At 34.8% G+C, this 27630-nt stretch overlaps 1 protein-coding gene across 15 annotated transcripts in view; it reads right to left on the reverse strand.

Moving 5' to 3' along the window:
• Positions 1 to 379: 379 nt before the first annotated feature.
• The window catches only part of PLSCR4 (phospholipid scramblase 4), a 56847-nt gene continuing 29596 nt past the window's right edge, over positions 380 to 27630 (reverse strand). For 14 of the 15 annotated variants that reach the window (XM_054550507.2, XM_063721664.1, XM_024244184.3 and 11 more), the window contains 6 exons: positions 14560 to 14795; positions 9053 to 9095; positions 7839 to 8065; positions 4660 to 4821; positions 3169 to 3327; positions 380 to 2499 (listed from right to left, as the gene is read on the reverse strand). In XM_054550507.2, coding sequence (XP_054406482.2) covers positions 2455 to 2499; positions 3169 to 3327; positions 4660 to 4821; positions 7839 to 8065; positions 9053 to 9095; positions 14560 to 14795 — 872 coding nt within the window. In that variant the 3' untranslated portion in view covers positions 380 to 2454. 15 annotated transcript variants of the gene reach the window in all.

A 27630-nucleotide genomic window follows, 5' to 3' on the forward strand; every position in this document is an offset into this window, starting at 1 on the left:
CCCAGGCTGGAGTGCAGTGGCGCGATCTCGGCTCACTGCAAGCTCCGCCTCCTGGGTTCACACCATTCTCCTGCTTCAGCCTCCCGAGTAGCTGGGACTACAGGTGCCCGCCACCGCGCCCGGCTAATTTTTTTTGTATTTTTTTTAGTAGAGACGGGGTTTCACTGTGGTCCGGATCTCCTGACCTCGTGATCTGCCCGCCTTGGCCTCCCAAAGTGCTGGGATTACAGGCGTGAGCCACCACACCAGCTGACTTCAATAATATTAAATTTATATTGGAAAGCGAGGGCCTTGAATAAACCTAATAATCAATAAAAATTACTTCAAAATCCCTGTGAAAAAAGTATTTGAAGATTCAAAGTCAAAAAATAAAACAGTGTTTTACTATTAATCATTATATATTTATTTAAAAGCCATAAACAATACGAAAAAGCATGAAAGCACAAATTCCAGAGAATGTTTTTTAATCAACCGGATCAATTTTACACAACAAAATATCATTAAGAAACATAGAAATCATGTGAATTGTATTAAAACTATGACATATGACAATATTTTATAAAGAAAATTTTAACTCTAAGAGACATAAATACAATTTTTTAAAAAAGAAATTAAAAATATCACATCTTTAAATATATATAGATATATTTATTATGATGCAGCAGGTTTTGGAATATAGGGATTTAGGCAAGTTAAAAATAAAAAGTTTATATGCTTAAACTTTCTGAATATTGTTTGTCTGATTTCCTATTTAAATATCAGACATCATTATAGGAAATACATAGTCTACTTACGATTGCAATGGCACTTTCAAATATAAGGCAATTAATATTTTAGAAAAAAGCAACTTTCACTTTTTTTTTTAAAAAAAAGCTAGTAGCAGCATGTAAAAATGAGCATTACAAGAAACTCAGAAAAACAAATTTACCCTGAAAAGATGAATATAATTAAAAAACAAAGCACCTTTCATTTCAAAAAGAACTGTAGGCTAAGACCCTCATCTCAGAATAACCCCATCTAAGAACACTCAGGCTTTCTTTCTTTAATAAGCAGCAGCAGCAGAATACATCCCATTCTACATACTGACTATGTTAAAAAAAAAAAATGCAGTCCATATGCAGGTAGAAAACTAAAGTGCAACAGAAGGAAGTTAATTAGTGTACTCACTTATACACTATGCTTTTAATTAGTTAACACAAAAATGTGTAATTGATAATTTATTATTGGTCCTACATATTATTTACTGGCATGCTGTAGACCACAGAGAAATAGAATGTTTGCTGTGTTTTATTATTATTACTCTGTGTAGATACATATTTATCTATCATGTCAATAAAAAGAAGCAAAGCAGTATTAAACAGCGGTGGAATTTGTCGCTTTCACTTTTTATAAAGTGCTACATAAAATGTCATATTTCCAAATTTAAAACCATAACTCCAGTTCTTACCATGCGAACTGCATGGTGATCACGAAGGATCTTCTTGAAAAAAACAAAAACAAAAACAAAAAACAATGATCTCTTCTGAGTATCACATCAAATGAGATACAAAGGTGTACTAGGCAATCTTAGAGATTTGGCAACTTATTTTATATATAAGGCATCTGTGACCAAGAGATGTTATGAATTAAATGTACAAAAGTATTATGTATGAATGTATTAAATGCAAGCTTCGTATAATGACACCAATGTCTCTAAGTTGCTCAGAGATCTTGACTGGCTGTGGCCCTGGCCAGCTCCTTTCCTGATAGTCTGATTCTGCCTTCATATATAGGCAGCTCCTGATCATCCATGCCAGTGAATGAGAAAACAAGCATGGAATATATAAACTTTAACATTAAAAAATGTTTTATTCTGTAATAAAATCAAATTTCCCATTGAAACCTTCAAAAACTTTGCAGAATGAGGTTTTGATATATGTGTACAAGTAGTACCTTCTTAGTACAAGAAAACATCATTATTTCTGTCTGCCTGCCTTTTTGTTTTTAAAAATGAAGACTTTCATTGAAACAAGTTTGTCTTCAGTATGAGGACATGTTGACAGAGAGGAAAGGTAGGAAAGGGTTAGGGATAGAAGCCAGGTTATTTTATCCCAACAAAGTCTGCTCTAAAAAGCCTTATTATTTCACTACCTATTAATATGAGAACTCTGGATTCATTTTCCCTTATCTCATGTTTATAGTGTTTTAAGCTTACTTTGTATATGTTTACTGGGTTAATGAGTCACAGCTTTTTAGGATGAACTTCTATTCTACTAGAGAGATAGATACTCAACTGAAACACACTTTTAGATTGTGTTCTTGCAAGCCCACTCTCAGCTGTCAAAGTTAACACCCAATAAAAATACTCTACAAAGCAAAGAAATACACTTGCAAATAACTGAGTGCTGGCTGTAAGCCCAATCCAACTTTACCATTTTTCAAAATTAACCATAGTTGATGGCTTGCTGTGTCTCTCTATCTTGAACGTTGTGGTGGAGATCTTTCAAAATACATGAAGTCCTGAAGTTGGAAAAAGAATTATATGTAGATATATAGATAATTAGGTATAATGCATGCAGTATTATCCTTTGTAATTTATTAGGGGATTGCCCCATTCCAGTTAAAATACATAAATTTAGGGAAATATTTATGAAGAAGACCTACTGTGAAGAGCAGCAGTTACAAATTTGGAACTGTTAGTTTTCCATTTGAAGTGCCAATTAACTGAATCTCATCATTAAAAAGAGGAAAAACTTCATAATCTCAGGATTGGACAACCCCAAGGAGTACAGTGACAGGCAGAAAGGAAGGAGGAATGGGACATCTACTTTAGAGTTATTTCACTAAGAAATCATAGGCTAGGCATTTTTAAGTAGTGACAATGACAAATAACATACAATGATGACAATTATACCCATTAGATACCTAATGTTATCTAAGTACTCCCCTGGTCATTTTACTCATGATAGCTAATATTTATAACCCTGAAAATTCTAAGTATTTTAATCTCCATTTTACAGATGAGGAAACTGAGGCTTGCGAGTGTAAACACTTTCTAAAACATGGAACTAGGAAGTGGCACAGAGATAAGTTGGGTTGGTTTCAAGGCTTACTCTTTATACTACACTACACTGCTTCTCCATCAGAAAGAATAACTCTCTCAGGATAACTCAAAAATAGAAGGCTTACAATGAGGAAGCAAGCTCCAAAAATCATGGCTTTCATCTTCACATCCAGGTCTAGTGGGAAGTGAATGTCAAAATGGTCAGCATCTGCCATTGCTGACAACAAACCATTCCACTTCCGGATAATACTGCCGATGTTGGATACACCATCAAGGGATTTGACCTAGAATGACAAGAATGTGCCTTTATGATTATTGAAACGCATTGAAGCACATGTTTTAATGTTCTGCTTATGTTCAGATAACATAAATACAATGCAGAAAAAGACTATGTAATTATATAATTTGAAATGAGAAAATAATGGCCAAAAAGGGTTAACTGCCTTGCAACTGGTTAATAACTGAGCTGGGGTATGTCTTAAAAGTCTCAGACTGCTGCTCTTTCTTCATCTTCAAATGAGCTATTAAGGGACCTTTTAAGAAGAGGTATGATTTGAACTGATTATGAAATTCTTCTCAACATAGCAAAGGGTGGGAACTGGGAGAGAATCACTTCCAATCTAGCGAAACCTACGAGCAAAAACTGGGAAACAAGTACTGTGCACTTCACATCACTTAAGTTTTTGTGAGCCAAATCCACCTTGTCTTCTTAATATATGGCCAGATACCAAAGAGCTTCCTGGCACTTGTCACAGGGAAAATATCCAAATACTAACTTCTAATGTCACTTGACAATGGGAATGATCACACACACCCTGCCCTAGCAATCTGGCTTATCTACATTGCTCTTTTAATAAACAAGCAATGCTTAACAATATAGTAATAGAAAATAAGAACTAAGGAAAGTTTCTTGAGTATCATAGGAAACATATGAACTAGCAGTTTTGAAGATGATGAATCTTGCCTAATTGCAAGGCATTCAAAAAATATTATTTAAGAAGCCTAGGAAATATTTCTAGGAAATTCCTGTGTCAGGCTTGTAGGGTAATGAACCAATATTTTGTAGCCAGTGAGATAAAGGCAAAACAAAATAATTTTTCTTTTTATTGAAAAAAAGTTATAACTATTATAAGTTTTATCCATATTGTTAGTGTTATCCGATTTCTTGAGGATGCTGACAGACTTGTATCCTGCAAATAAGTATTTCCATAGCCTTAGGAGTACTTGGTATGTTCTGTGACATGTTGGGCACTTGCATTATGTAGAGCCTATATTCCCAGCCTAGAAATCTATGGAAAAAAATGGTTAATTACATATAGCCGACAATAGAATAGATGAATTAGGTCAAGCTATTTACTCTCAGAATATTTAATGTTTTAAATGATTTCTTTTTATTTTTATCAAGCACTGAAGTCATAAAAAAAGCTTTCATTTTGGAAAACCTCAATCTACTCACAATAACTTTAAAATCTTTTGATGTCAACTGGTTAATTAACACTTTCCTCATACTATCTTATACATTCGCATTAAAAAAAAATGTCTACAACCAGATCTTTCCATGGTCTGTTAATATGAGTAGGAAAAATATCAGAAACACTATTTTTACATAGTTTCACCTCAAAAACAGAATCTGAACCACAGCCATAGGTTGAGCATGGCCCACGAACTCTCATCACATTTTCTTTCTTCTCATTTTGGATGCTGTACACCGCCCTGCACAGGTTCCAATGTTCCGCAACAAAGCCAATGGTGACACCAGGAGGACACTGCACTTCCAGCTGCAAACAAAACAGTGACAGAAGTTAGGATGCCACATGCATACACATATACTTACACATACACACATACACAACCTAGATGTGTCCTCACTCATTCAAAGACCAGGGAAATGATTGTTGGGAGTGGCAGCCTTCCATTTTACCCAGGCCATTGTTCGGGTTGTATTTCAGTGAAAAGCTTTAAGGGATGAGGTCATGTTTGCCTCTGGGATAGACAGCAGGCTTAATTACGGCTTGTTACATAATGGCCAGTTGTCCCAGTTCAGTGTTGGCAAGCTGCATAAACAGCTGATATTCATAACTCTGAAAAATACAAGTATTTTAATCTCCAGTTTACAGATGAGGAAACTGAGGCTTGCAAGTGTTAAACACTTTCTAAAACATGGAACTAGGAAGTGGCACAGAGATAAGTTGGCTTGGTGTTTCAAGGCTTTATTGTTGATACTACACTGCACTGCTTCTCCATCAGAAAGAACAATTTTCTCAGGACAAGTAAAAAATAAAAGGCTTACAATAAGGAAGCAATGGGCTTCTCCAACTCAACCTCAGAACTTGGAGATGAGGGAAACCTACACACTTATGCTGCCTGCTGTGCTGTAAAAGGGTCCTCTGTCTCCTTCCTAGGAGTCTCATTTCTTCTGACTCAGTCTATGAGACAGTCAAGCTGACTTTTTAGATTTGAAATTGGGTAAAATCAAATCTCAGACATAAAAATTATAACAGAAAACAAAAAAGAGGCATTTTGAAAATTATATTTGTGAAAACAACAAAATGTGTACATGGGTTTATAAAGCCATTTTTTAAAAGTTTTAAAATATTGTCCACTACCCTGTTTTTAGCTATTTATCTTCAACAATATTATTTCGTGAAGAACTAAGATCTTCCTGTTTAATAATAACGAGTCATAAAGATTAAATTACCTGGTAAAAGCCCAAAGTGAAAATTTTATTGACTATTTCTCTGGTGTTACATGTACTTTCATAAGAATTTGGGGAAAGGATTATCCAAGGCATGGAACAGGACTGCACAGCTTCATAAATTATTAAATTAAGGTATTATTCATATGTATAAATTCACACCTATATACAAATATATAAATTTGAGAGTATCATAGAGCTATCTCATATAAGTTTAAACCTATAAGATAAAAATCAAAATGTACAAAAATAAATTCCTTAAAAATTCATACCATGGTATACTACTCAGTCATAAAAGGGAATGAACTAGTGGTAACAGCTTGTATGAATCTCCAGTTAATTACCGTGGGTGAAAAAGACCAATCCTGAAAAGTTACATACTATATGATTCTGTTAAAATAACATTCTCGAAATGACAAGATTATAAACATAGAGAACAGATTAGTGGTTATTAAGGGCTAGGGACAAAGAGGAGGGAGGAAGGTGGATGTGGTAATAAAAGAGGACTTTTGTGATGATGGAACTGTTTGGTATTTGTATTGTGCTGATGGAAACAGGAATCTACACAAATGATAAAACTGCATAAACTAAATGTATACACACACACACACGAATTAATACAAGTAAAACTGGAGAAATCTGAAGAAAAAACCTGGGTAAAGTTATGAGACAAAAGTCATAAATTGGACTAGGCTTGTAATTTTTTTTAGGAGTAAGGGTCTTTCTCTGTCATCCAGGCTGGAGTGAAGTGGTGCAATCACAGGCCACTGCAGCCTCAACATCCTGGGCTCAAGTGATCCTCCTACCTTAGTCACCCAAGTAGCTGGGACCACAGACACACATCACCAGGCCTGGCTAATTTTTTTTATTTTTTATTTTTGTAGAGATGGGGTTTTACTATGTTGCCCAGGCTGATCTCAACCTCCTGGCCTCAAGTGATCCTCCCACCTCAGCCTCTCAAAGTGTTGGAATTACAGGTGTAAACCATCCTGCCCAGCTGTAATTTTGATTTGCTTTCCTTTATTGTGGCTTCCTATAATTTCAGAAGGCTGTATCTATAGGCTTTGATGAAAAAAAATCTAACTCATAAATATGAAGATAAATGCCTACTATATCCAAAAGGATCAAGGATAATAGGTATTCACTTCAGATATAAGGCTGTTATCACAAAGACAATAATAACAAAGGAGTAAGATATCTGAAAAGAGAAAATATTCATTGAGTACTATACTATTTGCTAGGAACTGTGCAGAGGAATTGACTTAATCCCTAAAATGATCATCCTATCCGATAGGTACTATTAATATTTCCACTTTACAGGAAAATAAGGCCCTGTAAATTAAACATTAATATTTAGTAAAGGATGTTACTTAACAGATCATTTAAGTATTCCAGTATTCCTATGATGAACTGTACTACCCAGTTTATGTATAAGAACATTAAGGCTCAAACAGGTTAATTAAATTTTACAGATTTAAGTAGGTGACATATCTAGAATTCAGACTCTGTTTGGTTTCTCTCCAAAACTGCTTTTCTTTTCCCTACAGCAAATAACTTGCTTAGAAATGCACAGATAATGAGTAACCACACTGTAACTCAGCACATTTGTATTCTAGTTCCAGCCCTGTCCTTAGCCAAGTGTAACACCTCAGCCATTTAGTCATTTTGAGCCACTCTTTATCTGTGGCAAGGTATGGGTTGTGATGGGTACTCTAAACATATTTAAGTCCCTTCCAATTCTAAAAGCATATGTTTATATTTAGCATTGCTTTATCTGGTGATAGGTAGGTACATTTAGATAAATGTGGTAGGTAAATTTCTAATTAAGTAGATGCAACTGATGGAATCATAATTATTGACTACACATATGTCAATTGTGCTTGACCCACTTATTTTAGCACTAAAAAGTAGTAACCAAAAAGAAAAATTCCTCTATGATTTTCCTTAGGTGAGACAATTTGGTTTCCTCCCTCCCTACTATCTTCTTCCATTCTGGCTGGCAGGGCCAGGGAATATCCTCCCTGTGTAGTGGAAGGAGCACACTGTGCCAAGAAGAGTTGGATCAGAAGCAAACTGTGGATCAGACTTCCATTCTCTGACCTCTTGTCTGGCAGAGGGGCAACAGAAGCAACAGCAGGTGCATCTGAAGGGTCTCTGCATTGTCATGATTTCTCGGCCCATACAATCAGTGACCCGGAGAACGAAGGGCCTTAGTGTCCGATAGGCATTCCTGGTAAAGTCATCTGTATCTTCGGTTACAATGTAAACCATCTGGTCTGAGTTGTTTTTAATATCATATCTATTATTAGTTTCAAAACCTGTCACCACTAAAAAATAAAATGAGAAAGTCCATATTAGAAACATTTAAAATGGGCCTCAGAAAGTCCTTGTTTAGTATTTCCTAAGGGCTTAAAGCAACATACCTTTTTTAAAGTTTCAGGTGAAATATGTAGAATTGATTAGAGTACCCCAAAAATCATATTATATAAAAGTATTTAAGCAATTGTGAAAATTTAATACATTTCTTTTAAGAAGTTCAGTGTAAACATTAAAAAAATTCTACATAAAAGATTGAAACAACCCTTTTGTTTCAATTCCTGGAGTATATGAATTCAGAAAACTTTAATTATAAAACCATTAAAAAAATTACACATTTGACCATTAATTAATCAGTTCACGAAACATGCTTGGAGGAGTAGGGTCATTACTAATTACAAACAAGAGAACAAACAAGAAAAGTCAAAGGCCCTATGTGGTGGCCAAATGAATGTGCACAGCTGGTTTAGTGAGGGTCATTACTCTTGTAGGATGAACTGAGAACAGGCATCATTTTGACTGAGATCTTTTCTTTTTACTTCCAAAGCGAGGGCACTGGACTACAATTCGGCAGATTTGGATTCTATTTCCAGCTCTACCACTGATTAGCTGACTGTGGTTTAAATGCTATTTCCTGATCTGGAGGTGATTAGCTGACTGTGGTGTCCCTGGCTAACTCATTTAGTCTCTTGGCTCCTTTTTTTACTCATCTTTGAAAGGTAAATGTGGAGTAGGAACAATGGGTAAAGTGTAGGGCTATTGACCAGATAAAATGTAAGCCCTTTTCAAATCTAAGAGCTTATGATTATATGATGTATAGAAGGATAAAATTACACAAAATAATTCACTTTATTACTTTTTTGAAGATAGGGTAATAGAGCAGTTTTTTTTCTTTGAGCCACTAAAACACGATCAATATAAAGAAGGAACTAGATATTGGATAATGCAAATTTCCATCTGATTAAAATACTGCTGAGCCCTACAAAAATTATACATACTTTCCAGAGGCTCAAAATGCTGAAGAACATGTATGTTGTCCAACTGTTGGGATAAAACAAAGCAATTAAAGACAGAAATAAGAGAACTAAAATACCATGGTAAAATAAACTGATAAAATAGATATTAAAATACATCAATTGATACCAAAATATATTTTTGAAAGTCAATAGAATCAAAAACATTTTACCAACTGAAATTAGCTTATCTGCATCTGATCGGATGGATATTAGCAGTTGTCCATATTAGAAAAACACTTTCTTTCAGTACCACTTTAAAAAAGTTGTCTGCTATATCAGAAAAACAAAACATCTACTTGCTGTAGTAATCACATCAGAAGAAGCTGTGCTTATAGATTGTTCCTAGATAAATCCCTACTCACTGGTCTCTCTACATATCATCCATAGCCTGTAGTTCTTTAGCTAAGTTCAGAACGATTAACATGGACCAGCCATAGAGAAGGCAAGTCTCTCAGTGGCTTAAGGAGAACAAACAAGCCAGGGTGAACCTCACATGTAGTGTCCCATTTTATATTATTTTACAGGTACCTCCAGCAGAGGTTTATACGCTGACTTGCATTCACTTGATCTACAAATGCCAGGGTCTTCCCCAAGTGCACACTTTAATAAGGGAAGGGTCTATGACACCAGGAAGCATGTGAATAGGATTAGGGGAAGAGAAAGGAAACATTCTTAGATGGCAACCCATGAAAAGGATGGCTGGGTATACGCCATTTGAGAAATTTCTATCTTAGGAATCATTCTAAAGATGAGCAGTTTGATGGGCACATCATCTGTTACATGTGAGAATATTCTAGCAGAAGAAAAGAAACCTTCTTGAGGACACACTGATTATATTTGTATAATTTTACATCATTTAGACCATTAGACCATTCCTAATCCCTGAGCCCAGAACACTGCCTGAAGTGCCATATTTCACCAAACATTGGTTAAGTACATTAATTAATGAAGAATATATGAATGCAGTAATACATGAAATTAAAATAGTGTACCTAAACATGAATGTTTTATGGTGTGATTAATTACAGGAGGGTACAAAGGGCACAATCCATGCTTACTTAAAACCTTTTTCTTATATAAAAACACAATGACATAAGGAGACCTAAATATGCCTCATAAAATACCAAAAGTGGTTACTAAAATGGTTTATAGTCCATTTTAGAAAACTAGGATATTAAAATCTAGAAATGAAAAGTAAAAATATAAACTACAGGCATACTCTGGAGATACTACAAGTTTGGTTCCAGAACAATGCAATAAAGAAATTATTGTAAGAAAGTGAGTGACATGAATGTTTTATTTTCTTATTGAATATAAAATTATGTTTACACTATAATGTAGTCTATAGTGTGTGTAAGAGTATTAATCTAAAAGAAGAATATATCTTAATTTTTAAAAACTTTACTCCTAAAAACTGCTAACAATCATCTGAGACTTCAGCTAGTCACAATCCACTTGCTGGTAGAGGGTCTTGTCTCTATGTTAATGACTAACATTAGGTCAGGGTGGTGATTGCTGAAGCCCAGGTTGGCGGCAGCAATTTCTTAACAAAAGATAGTGAAGTTTGCCATATCAATTGACTGACTCTTCTCCGCATGAAAGATTTCCTTGTAGCACATGATGTTCTTTTTAGTATTTTACCACAGTAGAACTTCCTTCAAAATTGGAGTCAATCCACCTAAAAACTGCCACTGCTTTATCAATTATATTTGTGTAGTATTCTAAAACCTTTGTCATTTCAACAATGTTCACAGAATTCTCACCAGGAGTAAATTTCATCTCAAGGAAGCACTTTATTTGCTTATACATAAGAAGCAAGTGCTCATCTGTTAAAGTTGTATCATGAGTTGCAGTAATTCAGTGATGCAGAACCAGCACATCTGCAGGTTCCACTTCAAATTCTAGTTCTCTTGCTGTTTCCATCATATCTGAAATTACTTCCTCCACTGAAATCTTGAACCCTTCAAAATCATCCATAAAAGCAGCAATCAGCTTCTCCCAAACACCTGTTAATGCTGATATTTTGACCTCTTCCCATGAATCATGAATGTCCTTATTGGCATCTAGAATGGTGAATCCTTTCCACATGGTTTTCAATTTATTTTGCCCAGATCCGTCTGAGAAATGACACCATCTATGGCAACTATAGCCTAACGAAATTCATTTTTTTAACAATAAGACTTGTAAATCGAAATTATACTTTGACCCATGGGCTGCAGAATGGATGTTGTGTTAGCAGGCATTAAAACAACCTTAATCTCCTTATACATCTCCATCAGAGCTCTTGGGTGACCAGATGTGTTGTCAGTGAGTAGTAATGTTTTGCAAGAGACCCTAACAGGGAAGTCAGTCTGTCCTTTGAAGTTTTGACGTCAGGCGTTGACTTCTCCTTTTTAGCTATGAAAGTCCTAGATGGCATCTTCTTCCAACAGAAGGCTGTTGCATCTATATTCAAAATCTGTTGTTTAGTAGTCACCTTCATCAATGATCTTGTTATAGTTAGGATCTTCTGAAAAACTTACTGCAGCTTCTACATCAGGACTTGCTGCTTTACCTTGCACTTCTATGTTACAAAAGTGCCTTTTTTCCTCCCTTAAGCCTTGTGAGCCAACCTCTGCCAGCTTCAAACTTTTTTTTTCTGTAGCTTCCTCACCTTTCTCAGCCTACATAGAATTTAGGAGAGATAGGGCTTTGCTCTGAATTATGCTTTGGCTTAAGGAAATGTTGTGACTGGTTTTGATCTTCTTTCTAGACCACTAAAACTTTCTCCATATCAGCAGTTAGGCTCTTTTATTTTTCACCATTCATATGTTCATTGGAGTAATATCACTTTCAGTTTCCTTCAAGAACTTTTCCTTTGCATTCACAGCTTGGCTAACTGGTGCTAGAAGACTAGCTTTTGGCCTGTCTCAACTTTCAACATGGCTTCCTCATTAAGCTAAATCATTTCCAGCTTTTTTATTTACAGTGAGAAATGTGCAATTGTTTCTTTCACTTGAACACTCAGAGGCCATCACAGGATTATTAACTGGCCTAATTTCAACATTATTGTGTCCCTCCCTGGAACTCAATAATATGTGTCTGTTAAGGGGCAGTTCTTTGACAAATTGGTAAAGTCACTGACAAAGCCAAGACTCTGGAAATAATATAATCGTGCTAATTTGGATGTTTTAGGACTCTTGGTAACCTTGATAAAGATTCATGTAATCTTCACGTGAGATCTCAAAAAGACTAGGGTAGATAGAGGAAAAAGATTGGCTCTATGTCTTGCATTCACACATAAGAAGGTATTTAAGATAATAACAGCCACATAGCTTTCATCCACTGGGACGGCCCTTTATGTCAAAAATATTAGGCACATTGTGACCCTTATCTCATTAAAAATTCTCCTAACAATCTGATAAGGTAGGTATTGATAATAATATTTTATAGATGATAAGATTCAAGCAGCAAGAGGTTAGAAATTTTATCAAAGTTTTTGAGTTACTAGAGAGTAGGACAGAATTAAAAAACCAGGTTTGTCTGGGTCCAAACCTGTGTTTTGTTTATTTTTTCACTTATTTCTTTAACTTTAAATATTCCTAAAAGGGAAAATTCATAAAATACGTTAAATTAACCTCTGTCAGAATCATAAAAGAAATTAAGAAACAGGTTTTTAATATTTAAATAAACAAAGCTATACAATTTGAAAAGAGAATTGACTGTAGATGATGTTAGATTCCCAAGAACAACTTCTGTATTTATCACCAAGTATAGAAATGAGACTTTCTAAACTTGATAAGCTACAAACATTTTATTACCTTCTGAAATAATGTAGATGTTTACTCTAGCACTTCACCTGAATGAGTGGCTTTGCATTTTGTCAAAATTTTGTCCAAATAATAATCTAGGATAAATTTTGGCTTTTGTAAAATCCAAATTTTCCTGATCCAACTGTATTGACTTCTATACACCAATGTTATAATATTATACAAATAGTTTTCAGCTCACAAGATTATCAGGGTCCCTGTCAATATACAGAATTGAAAAGAGAAATGACAGAACTCCAGGAAATACTTGGCTGTTTACCTGGGGAGGTAAGTATTAAATTGGGAAGTTTCTTCTTTATAATGTATTTCAGCACTTCCTTTTTCTATAAACAACAACAAAAAAGATTCAGAAGGTTCTACGGAATCTCCAATAAAGTAGTCTCCCTCTTATCCTCAGGGGACACTTTCCAAGCCCCCAGTGGATACCTGAAACCACAGATTGTACCAAATCCTGTATATACTATGCACAAATTTTTCTTTTCTTCTTTACAATTTCATGGACATATTAATTTTACTATAGATCTTAGTAACCTTAGCATAGGAATTTTTTTTTTATTATTAAGTCAAAAACCTTCACCTTTACATGGAAAGGAAGACCTTATGGACTCTCTTTGGTCTTTCCTTGACATATCCAAATTCCCAGCATTACTACTCTTGTGCTTTGGAGACATAATTAAGTAAAATAAGTTACTTCAATGCAAGCACTGTAATACTGTAAGTCAATCTGACAACCAAGATGGCTACTATGGGACTCTGGGTCTGTATACTATGGATAACATGTACAGCATGGATACACTGGACAAAGGAATGATACATGCGCCAGGCAGAACAAAGCAGGACTGTGCAAGATTTCATCATGCTACTCAGAATAAAATTGATGAATGGTTTATTTTTGGAATTTTCCATTTAATATTTTTGGAACCTGGTTGACCATGTGTAACTGAAACCGTAGGAATCAATGCTACAAATAAAAGGCGTCTACTCTGCCAGCTTTATGTTATTTTCATTAAGCAGGTTTTTTAGTTTCAGACATGGGTTTTTAAACAAAACTATTTGTGCACAAACTTCCCATATTACCCCAGTTTTTGATCTGATGTCCTGGTGGCAGCAGAATATCTATATAGATGTTAACTAGAGAGTTATTGTGTTATATGAAGGGGGTCTCTGGAACTTGGCCTGAAGCAATATTCTTTGTAGGGTGCATTATTTTTATTTATATTGTATGTTTTTGGGGGTGACGAGAGTAGCTAATGAAAATGATGGGTGGTGGTAAAAAGCAATGGGCTAAGGCACTCAGTAATTTACCCACTGTATTGTGTTTTGTTCTCTTTTGTGCTGCTTTTTTTTGATGCTGTTTACTTCTAAGCAAATAACACAACTATCCTCTATGATAGTTTTTCTATTTCTATTTGTACAATTCTTTCAAGAAAACATCTTGAATGCCTTGAAGTTCAACATAAATCCTTATGAAAAACATACTCATCCGCTATAAACATCCTTGTACTTGCTGTTTCCCCTTCATATTTCTGAAACTGGTATCACTGTTCTTATAGTTTCACAAATGGCATCTGTCATCACTAACCCATCTCCTTTATTCACTCTGTTCTGCTTTTTTTCTCTTTTTGTTGGATCCCTATGGTCACATTTCATAAGAAAATAATTTGTATTTTCATGGAGTACCTGAACTAAGTATTCCAGACCAGGAGGGCAGTTTGCCATAGGAGTTGGCCCTGGCATCCATGTTATTGGAACAGACTGATTTGGCACAGGATATTTGCCAGGCTGATACCGGACAGGATGGGTACCACCAACTGGCTGGTACAAAGGGAAGGTACTGGGTTGCTGTGGACTGTAGTATCCCATAGGCAAGCCTCCTGGGTAGCCAGTAGGTGGAGGGACAGCTGTTCCAGGGGGTCCTGTGTTCAAAAGAAATCAAAGTGTTATATATTATTAACACTATAAGTTAGCATAACTTTTTACATGCGATGAAATAGATCACATGACATCCACTTAAATATAACAACTTGTTCCATTTTTGATTCACACTTTATGCAGATCATGGTTGCATATGACCCAACGATGTATTAGGGAGACTTATTTACATATTAATTCATTTAATCCTCTTAAACCTTATAAGATAATTATTCCCATTTCAATGGTACAAAAATAAGTTTTGAAACATTAGAAGAAACATGTTAGCTTCTTAATAAATTAGGTTCCTCCTTGGAGATAATAAACTTACCTAAAGAGGTTGTAGTGGGATTAATTACTAACGTATTAATTACTAACGTATAATTACTAACATATAATTACTCCTGCAAATTTTTGTTATTATGTCTATTGTTATTGTTTATGGTTACATAAATAATGTCTACTTTATTTCAAAGGAGTGCTTTTAATGAATATTTTAGGTTGCCTTGATCCAATCACTTGTACATATCTTCATTATCGAGTTCTCAGACTGGCCACCAATCCTGACCTCTTTTAGATTCAATTTCTTAAAGTTATTTTCTTAGTAGTTGTGCTGCTATAACAAAATACCACAAACTGAGTGGCTTAAACAACAAGCATTTCTTTCTTATAGTTCTGGAGGCTGGGAAGTTCAAAGATAAATGTTAGCATGGTCAAACCTGGTAAGAGCCTTTCCTGGTTTGCAGATGTTCACCTTCTTGCTATATGCTCACAGAGTGAAGGGGGAGAGAGAGAGACAGAAAGAGAGAATCCCTCTCATGTCTCCTCTTATACGGTATGAGTGCCATCATGAGGGCTCCACTCTTTTGATTTAATTTTCTCTGAAAGGCCCCACTTCCAAGTAACATCACATTGGGAAATGGGGCTTCAATATGTGAATTTGGGAGGGATATAAACATTCAGCCCACAGCACTTATCCCTCTATCATTTCTCCCCATTCCACCTTCAATCAGAGATCTGATGAATTATCTTTGTCATTATAAGTCCATCAAGGAACCTAGATTTCCTTAAATGGATACAAGATTTTATCATGCTTTAAGAGCACAGTCTACACATTCAATGCAATTCCCATCAAAATACTATCACCATTCTTCACAGAACTAGAAAAAACAATCCTAAAATTCATATGCAACCAAAAAAGAGCCTGCATAGCCAAAGCAAAACTAAGCAAGTGAAAAGAACAAATGGGGAGGCATCACATTACTTGATTTCAAATGATACTATAAGGACATAGTCACCAAAACAAGATGGTACTGGTATAAAAATAGGCACATAGACCAATGGAACAGAATAGGGAACCAAAAAATAAACCCAAATACAGCCAACTGATCTTTGACAAAGCAAACGAAACACAAAGTGGGGAAAGGACACCCTATTCAACAAATGGTACTGGGATAATTGGCTAGCCACATGTATGAGAATGAAACTGGATGCTCATCTCTCACCTTATAAAAAAATCAATGCAAGATGGATCAAGGACTTAAATCTAAGACCTGAAACTATAAAAATTCTAGAAGATAATATCAGAAAAACCCTTCTAGATATTGGCTTAGGCAAAGACTTCATGACCAAAAACCCAAAAGCAAATGCAACAAAAGCAATGATAAATAGGTGGGACTTAATTAAACTAAAGAGCTTTTGCACAGCAAAAAGAACAGTCAGCAGAGTAAACAGACAACCCAAAGTGGGAGAAAATCTTCACAATCTATACATCTGACAAAGGACTAATATCCAGAATCTGTAATGAACTCAAACAAATTAGCAAGAAAACACAAACAATCCCATCAAAAAGTGGGATAAGGACATGAATAGACAATTCTCAAAAGAAGATACACAAATGGCCAATAAACATATGAAAAAATACTCAGCATCACTAATGATCAGAGAAATGTAAATCAAAACCACTATGTAATAACACCTTATTCCTGCAAGAATGGCCATAATCAAAAACTCAAAAAATAACAGATGTTGACATGGATGCGGTGAACAAGGAACACTTCTACACTGCTGGTGGGAATGTAAACTAGTATAACCACTATGGAAAACAGTGTGGAGATTCCTTAAAGAACTAAAAGTAGAACTACTATTTGATCCAGCAATCCCACTACTGGGGTATTTATCCAGGGGAAAAGAAGTCAAAAAAAGATGCTTGCATATGCATGTTTATAGCAGCACAATTCACTGCTATAATATGGAACTAGCCCAAATGCACATCAGTCAACGAGTGGATAAAGAAAAATGTGAGATTACATATATATATGATGAAATACTACTCCGCCATAAAAAGGAATGAATTAATGGCATTCACAGCAACCTGGATGCGATTGGAGACTATTATTCTAAGGAAAGTAATTCAGGAATGGAAAACCAAACATCGTATGTTCTCACGTAAGTGGGAGCTAAGCTATGAGGATGCAAAGGCATAGAAATGATACAATGGAATGGACTTTGGGGGCTCAGGGGTAATGATGGGAAGGGGGTGAGGGATAAAAGGCTACAAATTGGGTTCAGTGTATACTGCTTGGGTGGTGGGTGCACCAGAATCTCACAAATCACCACTAAAGAACTTACTCATATAACCAAATACAACCTGTTCCCCAAAAACCTATGGAAATAAAATATTTTTAAAAGAGTACTCATAAAAATGAATAAGTACACAACAGCTAATGTTTGACTTTAGGAATTTTTTTATCAAGGTCTCTTAAGATAAGCAGTGGTAACTTTGCATTTCACTATGATTTTTTTAAATTCAAAGAATTGCCAACAATAAGTATGAGAATGCCATTACTGCATATCTATCTAGGTCTGGTTACCAGGAATTTTTTGAATAACTTTGATCATTACTAATTTATTTTTGTTTCACTTTCCAAGGTTTTAAGATTAATTAATTAAAATTTATAAATAAGTGGGTCTTGGTTGTCTGCCCAGAAATATGCAACAGACCCTAATTTATTGCTAAGGTCTTGTAGCTCTAACTGAAATCCTGTGAGTAGTAGAGCCACAAGCAGCCCACAAGTGATGTTGTCTGAACTGTCAGGAAGGCCAGGCTCACATAAAGAAAGGTTTTTCTCCTTTAATAGAGAATTTGAGGAATAATGTCCTGTGGTTGAAAACAAAATAAATTATGTAAGTCAAGATATTTTATGTTAAGATTTCAGTATAGTCGCCCCTTGATATTCATAAAGGATTGGTTCCAGGACTCCCTCAAATACCAAAACCTACAAATGCTTAAGTCCCTTATATAAAATGGTGTAGTATTTGCATGTAACCTACTCACAGCCTCCCATATACTTTAAATGATGTCTAGATTACTTACAATAGCTAATACAATGTAAATGCTAATATAAATTGTTTTTGTGTTATTTTTATTGTATAATTTTTATTGTCATTTTTAATTGTGCTTTTAAAATATTTTTAATCCACACTTTTTTGAATCCATGGATGAAGAATTCACAAATATAGGGGTCCAACTGTGGATCTATTTTAGTTTAAATTAAATAAAAACAACTTTTTATGAGCAGGGAATACCAGCTAAGACTTGAACTGTAAAATCTGAAGCCTTGGTGACAAGACATGAAAGCAATTTTTAAAAATGGAACTAGATTTTTCAGATTTTCAAAGGCAGATGTTTAAATTTAGAGAAAAAAATCACCTCAACATATTGTTTCTTAAATTGTGGCTCAATATACCAAGTCCTTCAAAATAATCTGGAGTTCTTAGTAAAATTCCAGATTCTGAGCCTCATGCCAATCTGTTCCAACAGGATCTCTACGGCAAAACTTGAGATTAACAAAACATTTTATTTCATTGATCCTTTTTTAAAATGTACAATTCAGTGGTTTTAAGTATATTCTCAAAGTTGTGCAACCATCACTGCTACCTAAACCCAGAATTTTCATCATACCAGAAAGAACACCCATACCCATTAGCAGCAATTTCCATCTCCTCTTCCCCATAGTCCCTGAAAACCACTACTATCTGTGGATTTGCCTAATCTACACTTTTCATGTAAATGAAAACATACGATAGGCCTTTATGTCTGTTTTTTTTTTTACACTTAGCATGTTTTCAAGGTTCATCCATGTTGTAGCACATATAAGTACCCAATTCCATTTTATGGCTGAGTAGCATTCTATTGTGTGGATATATCACATTTTAGGTATCCTTTAATCAGTCAATGGACATTTAGGTTGTTTTCACTCTGGGCTATTATAAATAACACTGCTGTGATCCTCCATGTACAAGCTTTAGTGTGGACATATGTTTTCAGTTCTCTAGCTAAGGGTGAAATTAGCTGAAATATTTGGTAACTCCATTATTAACTGCCAAACTGTTTTCCAAAGTGGCTTTACAATTTCACGTCCACTTGCAAATATGAGAGTTCTACTTTCTCCACATCCTCCACCAATACTTGTTATTGTCTGTTTTTATTTTAGTCATCTTAGTGGGTATGAAGTTGTATCTTATTGTGATTTTTATTTGCATTTTTCTGATTACTAATGATGTTCAGCATCTTTTCATGTGCTTATTTGCCATTTGTATATCTCCTTTGGAGAACTATCTATTAAATCTTTTGTCTACTTTAAAACTGAATCATTTTTTTTATTGTTGCATTGTAAATGTTCTTTATATATTCAAGATAAAAGTCTCTTGCCAGATAGTTTGCAAGTGTTTTCTCTCATTTTTTAGGTTGTCTTTTCTCTTTGATAGTGTCCTTAGATATACAAAACTTTTTAATTGTTATGAAGTCAAATTCATTTTTTGTTGGTTGTTTGTGCTTTAGAGTGTCATATCATACCTAAGAAACTATTGCCTAATCCAAGGACATAAATACTTACATCTATATCTTGTAAAAGTTTTATAGTTTTCACTCTTAGACACAGGTCTTTCAAACACATAGATCTTTGATTCATTTAGAGTTTTTGTGTTTAGGGTGAGACAGTTTCAAATCATTCTTTTGTATGTTGATATTCATTTGTCTCAGATCCTTTGTTGAAAAGAGTATTCTTTCCCTATTGAATTATTTTGACATGCTTGTCAAAAATCAGTTGGCCACAGATGTTTGGGTTTATTTCTTAGACTCTCAATTCTATCTCATTGGTCTATATGTCTACCTTTATGCCAGTACTGTGGTATTGACTTCTGTAGTTTTATAGTAAATTGGAAATTGGGAATTGTGAGTCCTCCAATTTTTTTTTCAAGATTGTTTAGGCTATTCTGAATCCTTTACATTTCCATATGTATTTGAGGAATAGCCTGTCAATTTAAAAAATTCCACAATGATAAGAATTGTGTTGAATCTGTAGATCAATTTAAGGAGCATTTCCATTTAACAATATTTACTTTTCAAATCTGTAAAATGCCTTTCCACTTACGTAGTCTTCTTCAATTTCTTTCAACAATGTTTTATAGTTTTCAATATGAAACATATTTTACTCCTTTTATTAAAGTTACTTCTGGGTATGTTATTTTTAATGTTATTGTATGTGGAACTATAATTTTAATTTATTTTTACATTGTTCATTGTTAATATATAGAAATACTTTTGGATTTCTGTATTATGATCTTATATCCTAACACACTGCTGAACTTATTTATTGCGCTGTTTGTGGGTATATATGGGGTTTTTTTTTGTTTTTTTGTTTTTTGGGTTTTTTTTTTTTTAGACAGGGTCTCAGTCTGCCATCCAGGCTGAAGTGCTGTAGTATGATCATAGTTCACTGCAGTCTCAAATCCCTGGACTCAATCGATCCTTCTATCCTAGCCTCCAAGTAACTGGGACTACAGGAGTACAGGAGTGTACCACTGCACCCAACTCAGACTTTTTACATATATAGGATCATGTCTTCTGCAAATGGAGATGGTTTTGTTCCTTTCTTTCAATCTGGATGTATTTTCTTTCTTTTTCTTGACTAATTGCTCTGGCTAGAACTTCCAGTACAATGCTGAATAGAAGTGGCAAGAAAGATACCCTGTCTCATTCTTGATCTTAGATGAAATGAACGGTTTCAGTCTTTACTCCTAAATTTAATGTTTGGTGTGGGTTTTTCGTAGGTACTCTTTTATCAGATTGAGGGAGTTCCTCCTATTTCTAGTTTCTTAAGTGTTTTTATCATGGAGGATGTTGTATTTTGTCAAGTGTGATTTCTGTGCTTACTGATGTGGTCATGTGGTGTTTGTACTATATTTTATTAATATAGTACATACATTGATGTGTTTTAATATGATATTTAATGTGATAAACCAATCTTTCATCTGTGGGATAAATCCCATTTGGTCATGGTGTTTAATCCTTTTTTATGTTCCTAAATCTGGTTTGCTAGTAATTTGTTGAGAAAGGCTGATTCTATATTTATTAGGGATATGATCTTTAGTTTTCTTTTCTTGTAATATCTATGTCAGATTTTGCTAATTGGGTAATACTGGCCTCTAGAATTGGCTAGGAAGAATTCACTATTCTTTCATTTCTATGGAAGACATTGTAAATGACTGGTATTAAAACCTTTATGCAGCATTTAGTAAAATTTCCTCTTTTTTTTTGTGATGTAGTCTCAACTGTCACCCAGGCTGGAGTACGGTGGTGTGATCTTTGCTTACTGCAACTTCTGCATCCCGGGATCAAGCCATTCTCCTGTCTCAGCCTCCCAAGTAGCTGGGATTACAGGCACCTGTCAGCTAATTTTTGTATTTTTAGTAGAGATGGGATTTCGCCATGTTGGTCAGGCTGGTCTCAAATTCCTGACCTCAGGTGATCCATCTGCCTCGGATTCCCAAAGTGCTGGGATTACAGGCGTGAGCCACAGCACCCGGCCAAAATTCACTATTGAAGCCATTTGGGCCCTAGCTTTATTTTGTGGAAAAGTTTTAAATGACTAATTTAATCTCTTTACTTGTTATATAAGTCTGTTAAGGTTTCTGTTTCTTCTTGAGTCAATTTCAGTTGTTTGTATCTTTCTAGGAACTTGTCCATTCGTCTAGGTTTCCTATTGGCATACAATAAATTGTACACACAATTGTTCATATTATTCCCTTAAGATACTTTTCAATTTCTCTATGGTAAAAGCCTCACTTTCATTCCTGATTTTAGTAATTTGAGGTGTTTTATTTTTATTTTTATTTTTGGTTAGTCTGACTTAAGTTTTCTTAATTTTGTTGATCCTCTCAAAGAACAAATTTTTGGTTTTGTTGATTTTGTTTATTGTTCTTTTTTCTATTTCATTTATTTCTGCTCTAATCTTTATTATTTCCTACCTCTTGGCCTGGTTTTCCCTTAAGGTGGAAAGTTTGATTACTGATTTGATATCTTCCTTTTTTTTAAATGGAGGTGTTTATAGCTATAAATTTTCCTCTAAGCACTTCTTTAGCTATATCTCATATGTTTTGGTATACTGTGTTTCGTTTTCATTCATCTCAAAGTATGTTCTAATTTCCCTGTGTGTGACTTTTTTTGCCTCTACTGTCATTTAAAAGTATTCTTCTACCACCGGGGTAGAAGAATATACTCTACATGATTTTAATTGTTTTAAATTTGTTGAGACCTGTTTCATGACCTAACCACAATACTGTAGAATGCCCTATGTTTCAAGAAGAATGTGTATTATGCTGTTGTTGGGTAGAGCATTCTATTATGCTATTATGTCTAGATTGTCTGTTGTGCCCAGTTTGGTTTATAGTGTTGTTCAGATCTTTCCTTTTTGATCTTCTGCTTAGTTGTTCTATCTATTATTGTAAGTGAGGTATAATAGTCTCCAACTATTATTTATTGTATTATCTATTTCACCCTTCAATTCTACCAGTTTTACTTCGCATATTTTGGAGCATTGTTTTTATATGTATGTATGAATATACTCGTTCTGTCTTCTTGATGACTGACATTTTTATTATTATAAAATGACCATCATCTCTAGTAATAATTTTTTCCTCAAAGTATATTTTGTCTGATATTTCATCAATTCTTATCAACTACTAAGTCTGAGAAACTCTGTTTTGATACAGCATTTTACAAACTGAAGATATATTCATAGAGTATTAAAATCAATTTAATAATTCAAATATTAATTTTTGAAAATATAGTCAACTAGAGAAGAATAAAATAGAAAATACGAAACTGTATTATTAGTATACTATATACTCACTTTACATTCAGTATTGTCTGGTGAAACTCATGTTACTTATATATAAATATATTGAATATATATGTATGTATTGTTCACTATGTGTTATATTAGATTATCATCAAGAATATTTGAAAGCCAATGATTTAGAGATCCTTTTATTTAACTAATATAAGGACAGCAAAGATTCTATTCTGAAATGAAAAAGATGGAATCAATGTTGCAACACTGCAATGTATAATCATATACATTCTTGTTTTTACTATGGTTGGAGATTTTTCTCTGTAGATTTCCCTTGAAGAAAAAAATAATTTTTACCTAAATATAGGTTAAACTGTAGTTTCTTTCTGAAAATTACTGCTTTTCCTTGTAATGTGTGTATATGTATGTATATGTGTTTTTTTGTTTATCTGCCCAAAAATTGTTGGATTTTCAGTTCAGATGACAGCTGAAAGATGTTAGAAGCTGAGATTCACCTCATGTCCAGATAAGTGTGCAAAAATGAATAAGGCTAGAACAGTAGAAGCCCAATTTGGGATGTGTTGTTAAAGCTCCACAAATGGTGTTATGTCTCCCTAAGTAAACTCAGTTTTGGGAACTGTAGGTCTACAGGACTAGAGAATTTTCTGTCTTTTGTAATCAAAGAGCAATGCCACATAGCTTTGTAGGGAAGGGACTGACATCTCCCGAAAAATGTAGACAGTCCCGGCTGGGCGCTGTGGCTCACGCCTGTAATCCCAGCATTTTAGGAGGCCGAGGCGAGTGGATCACCTGAGATCAGGAGTTTGAGACCAGCTTAGCCAACATGGTGAAACCCCGTCTCTACTGAAAATACAAAATTATCCGGGCGTGGTGGTGCATGCCTGTAATCCCAGCTACTCTGAAGGCTGATGCAGGAGAATCATTTAGAACCCGGGAGGTGGAGGTTACAGTGAGCCGAGATTGCACCACTGTACCCAGCCTGGGCAACAGAGCAACATTCTGTCTCAAAAACAAAAAAACAAACAAAAATGTAGACAGTCCCATAGGCAGCCAGTTTTTGAAAAGGTCACTCTTGTATAATGAAAAATTCACTTAAATGTGATAAGGTGGAGATTATGGTCTCTCTCAGAGCCCCCAAATAACTGGATCCTGGATACCACCCAGATCTGGAAGAAAGTCCTGTTAGAGAAAGCTATGTTGATTAAAAAAAAAAAAAAAAAAAAGAAAGATAATACCTAAAACTTATTGAGCTCTCATCATATTCCAGCCCTTACTCTAACAATGTTACAAGTACTAAATCTTGTAATCTTTACATCAACGCTATATAGTAGATACTATTATTATCCTTAATTTATAGAGAAGAAAACTGAGGCATAAGCAGGTTAAGTAACTTGGTGAAAGTCATTAGCTGACGTATCAGGAGTAGAATTAGAATTCCAGCATTCTGACTGCAGAAACGTCCTTAAATACAACATGCTAATACTCCCCCTAGCTCAGAGGCAAGGAAGAAGAGCACCCCAGGTGTGATTCTATGGAGGGCTTTGGGCCTATACACTGGATTGGCATCTCTAGCTAGCAGCTATTTTTAAGTCTTTAAGTTCTACCTTTTCACCTCCATGGGACATCATGGGACAATGCAGTAGTCTGGGGTCAACCAATACTGTGAAAGCCAGTCGCCTTTGAAGGTGATGAAGTCTAAGACATTTTGGTTACTCATAAAAATGCCACTCATAATAGTCATGAATCATGAAATTCTCCTAATACTATCTGAAAACTAGGCCACGAGATAAATCAAAGATTCTTTTATCTATGAAATATTCCTCAAGCCCATTTCAAGGACAGCTTCTGTGCTTGCTGCTAGAAATATAAGACAGAAAGACATACAAATGCATGCCTGTCTCCAAGGGCAGCAAATTCTGTGGAGGCTACAAATGTATAAGAAAAGGTGAATGGCTGTCACGAAGCAAGTAACTGACATAATCATAGGTAGATGCATAGTGTGTTAAGGGATTAGACAGGAGCTGTACCTAACCTATGCAGAGAAGGTATACTACGATATAGGTGCTAACACACTAGACCTAGCCAGCATCTCCATGATGGAGAAAGGTTTTACAGGCAAATGGACAAGAACAAGCAGGTGCATAGAGGAGGCTCACTACTGCAGGACGAACTGCTCTGTGTGGAGATTTAGCAGACAAGGCTAGAAAGATAGGATGGAGTGAAGATTATGAAAGACCTTGAACTTTATGACAATCAAATGGAAAGTAAACTGATTCATTTTACATTTAGAATTCTCTATATATGAGGTCAGATTAGGCAGGAAGTACTTGCAAGGGTCTGGCTAGAAGGCAAGGAAGGCTGATTTTGGTGAAAGGAGCAGAGAGTAGAGAAATGGTAATTGACATTTAAGATACAACATTGACTTTGAAGTGGACTGGATATGAGAAAAGATTCTCAAGTTTCTGGCTTGGGATCCTACAGGCCTCTAGTGTATGGGAAGAATGGAGAAAGAAAATAGAGTTTAGAAGCAAGATAACAAAGTTGGGCTGGTGATCACTGAGTTTGACATTCAGTGGTCTTTCATGAGAAGCAGTCTAGAGGTGGTTGGAAGTGCAAGTTTAGAGACTATCAGACTGACATGATCTGTGGATATGTATTTCATAAGTGATGAAGGAAAGGAAACCTTCAGTATTAACAAGATCACTTAGAAGAGTGTGTAAAAGGAAGGGTGACTGGGAGAGGAGAGAGAAGGAGACGGGGAAGGGCAGGGAAAACCAGGGGAGTAGACCAAATAATTCTGAAAACAGCAGTTTTTAAGAGTAGGGACACAGTTTTTGATAGGAACTGAGAGTAAGCGGACTAAAAGGAAAATAATGGTAACAGGAAGCAATGTCAAATGAGAGTTAAGTGAGAAAAAAACTACAATGTATTTGTAAAAAAGTGAAGGAAAGTATGTATTTAAGTTTGTCATGAAGAATATACTTTAATTCCTTTAAGAATTGTATTTAAGAGTACCCAAATTGGACTAGAAATCAGATATCCGTACCTTCTTTTTTTAACTATTATTAAAAATAACAATGTAACTAAAAATCGTATGAATTATCTTAAGAATATTAATCATTATATCACTTCAATGAGTTAATGGTTAATTTACCATGTACTTTTAATATAAAAGCACCTCATGTTATAAAACTTGAAGATCAATAAATCAGAAAAAGATTGCCATTTAGATTTTGAGGCCATTCATATAGAGATTATATTTTTTAAAATTAAATTTATATTTATTTTAAAATTAAATACATATTTATGTAATTGAACGATTTTTGTTATAAGTATGTATTATCCAGAGATAAAAGAAGGAAACATATGATCAAATTATATGTGGGAAATTGGTATATTATACTTTCTTCTAAGCTTTGAAGTTTTCATAAGAGTTCTGATTGCTTCCGCAGGAAAACAAAGCAAAACAAAACAAAATATGTTTAACTTTGTGTAACTATAGCATCTCAGACTTATGTAAATAAAGACCTCTGTTATGGAGCGTTGTCCTACCAATACTGGTGTAAGAAACACTTTCTGATAGGATTTGAGTTTTCTTAGTTATTTTGAACATCAGGAAATCATGCCATTTTGTCTTTAAATATACTAAATATAACAAAGGTTTCTTTATTAACTATTCTCTTCAACAAGAATAGTGGATAAAATTATTTTTTGTGGGAACACATATCCAACACTATAATGCAAATTGAAATTATGTAAAGAAATTTGGATAAATTCATTAACACTACATAACGCAAGTACAGATTTCAAGATTCTTAATTTGACTCACAGCGACAATTTTTGTCAGTCTTCGTAAGTTTACAGTCCAGCCACCAGGTGGCGATCAGAGCGAAATTTTGCTATATTTTATAACTGAAAATTCATTAGTTGTGTGGTCTGCACTATAATATTTTTACAATTTATCTTGTCATTTAATTTGAAGGATGCAGCCTACTCTCTTGCTAAATTATTAATATAGAGAAGAATAGATATAAGCTTTATCAGATGAGAACATGATGTATAAAGGTTTTTCTCAGAAATGGTGAAGTTTCTGTTCTAGTAGGATCTAGGTTTTCAGATATAGAGTAATTGGTAAATATAAGATAGATCTTGTATATCATGTTGGAAGTCACTGAAGTGACATATAGAGAAACTATAGATAAAGCATGATTAGAATTTAATAATTTAATTTTTAATACCTCAGATTTAGGAAAGGTGGCACTATTAATGCAGTATGTTATAATGCATTTTATCCTCATAACACATATACACATTAGGAAAAGAGAAGAAAGGAAATCCTGATGCTTTCAGAAAACACTGTAGGTGCAGAAGCCACCTGAGCTGCATGGATCATATGCCTAGAGCCAAAAAAAAACCTTTGGCCGGGCACGGTGGCTCACACCTGTAATTCCAGCACTTTGGGAGGCTGAGGCGGGTGGATCACCTGAGGTCGGGACTTCGAGACCAGCCTGACCAACATAGAAAAACCCTGTCTCTACTGAAAAAAAAATAAATAAAAAATAAAAAAACAAAAATTAGCCGGGCGTGGTGGCGCATGCCTGTGATCCCAGCTACTCCGAAGGCTGATGCAGGAGAATCACTTGAACCCGGGAGGTGGAGGTTGTGGTGAGCCAAGATCGCACCA

Source organism: Pongo abelii, chromosome 2 (genome assembly GCF_028885655.2).
Source record: "Pongo abelii isolate AG06213 chromosome 2, NHGRI_mPonAbe1-v2.0_pri, whole genome shotgun sequence".
NCBI lineage: Eukaryota > Metazoa > Chordata > Mammalia > Primates > Hominidae > Pongo > Pongo abelii.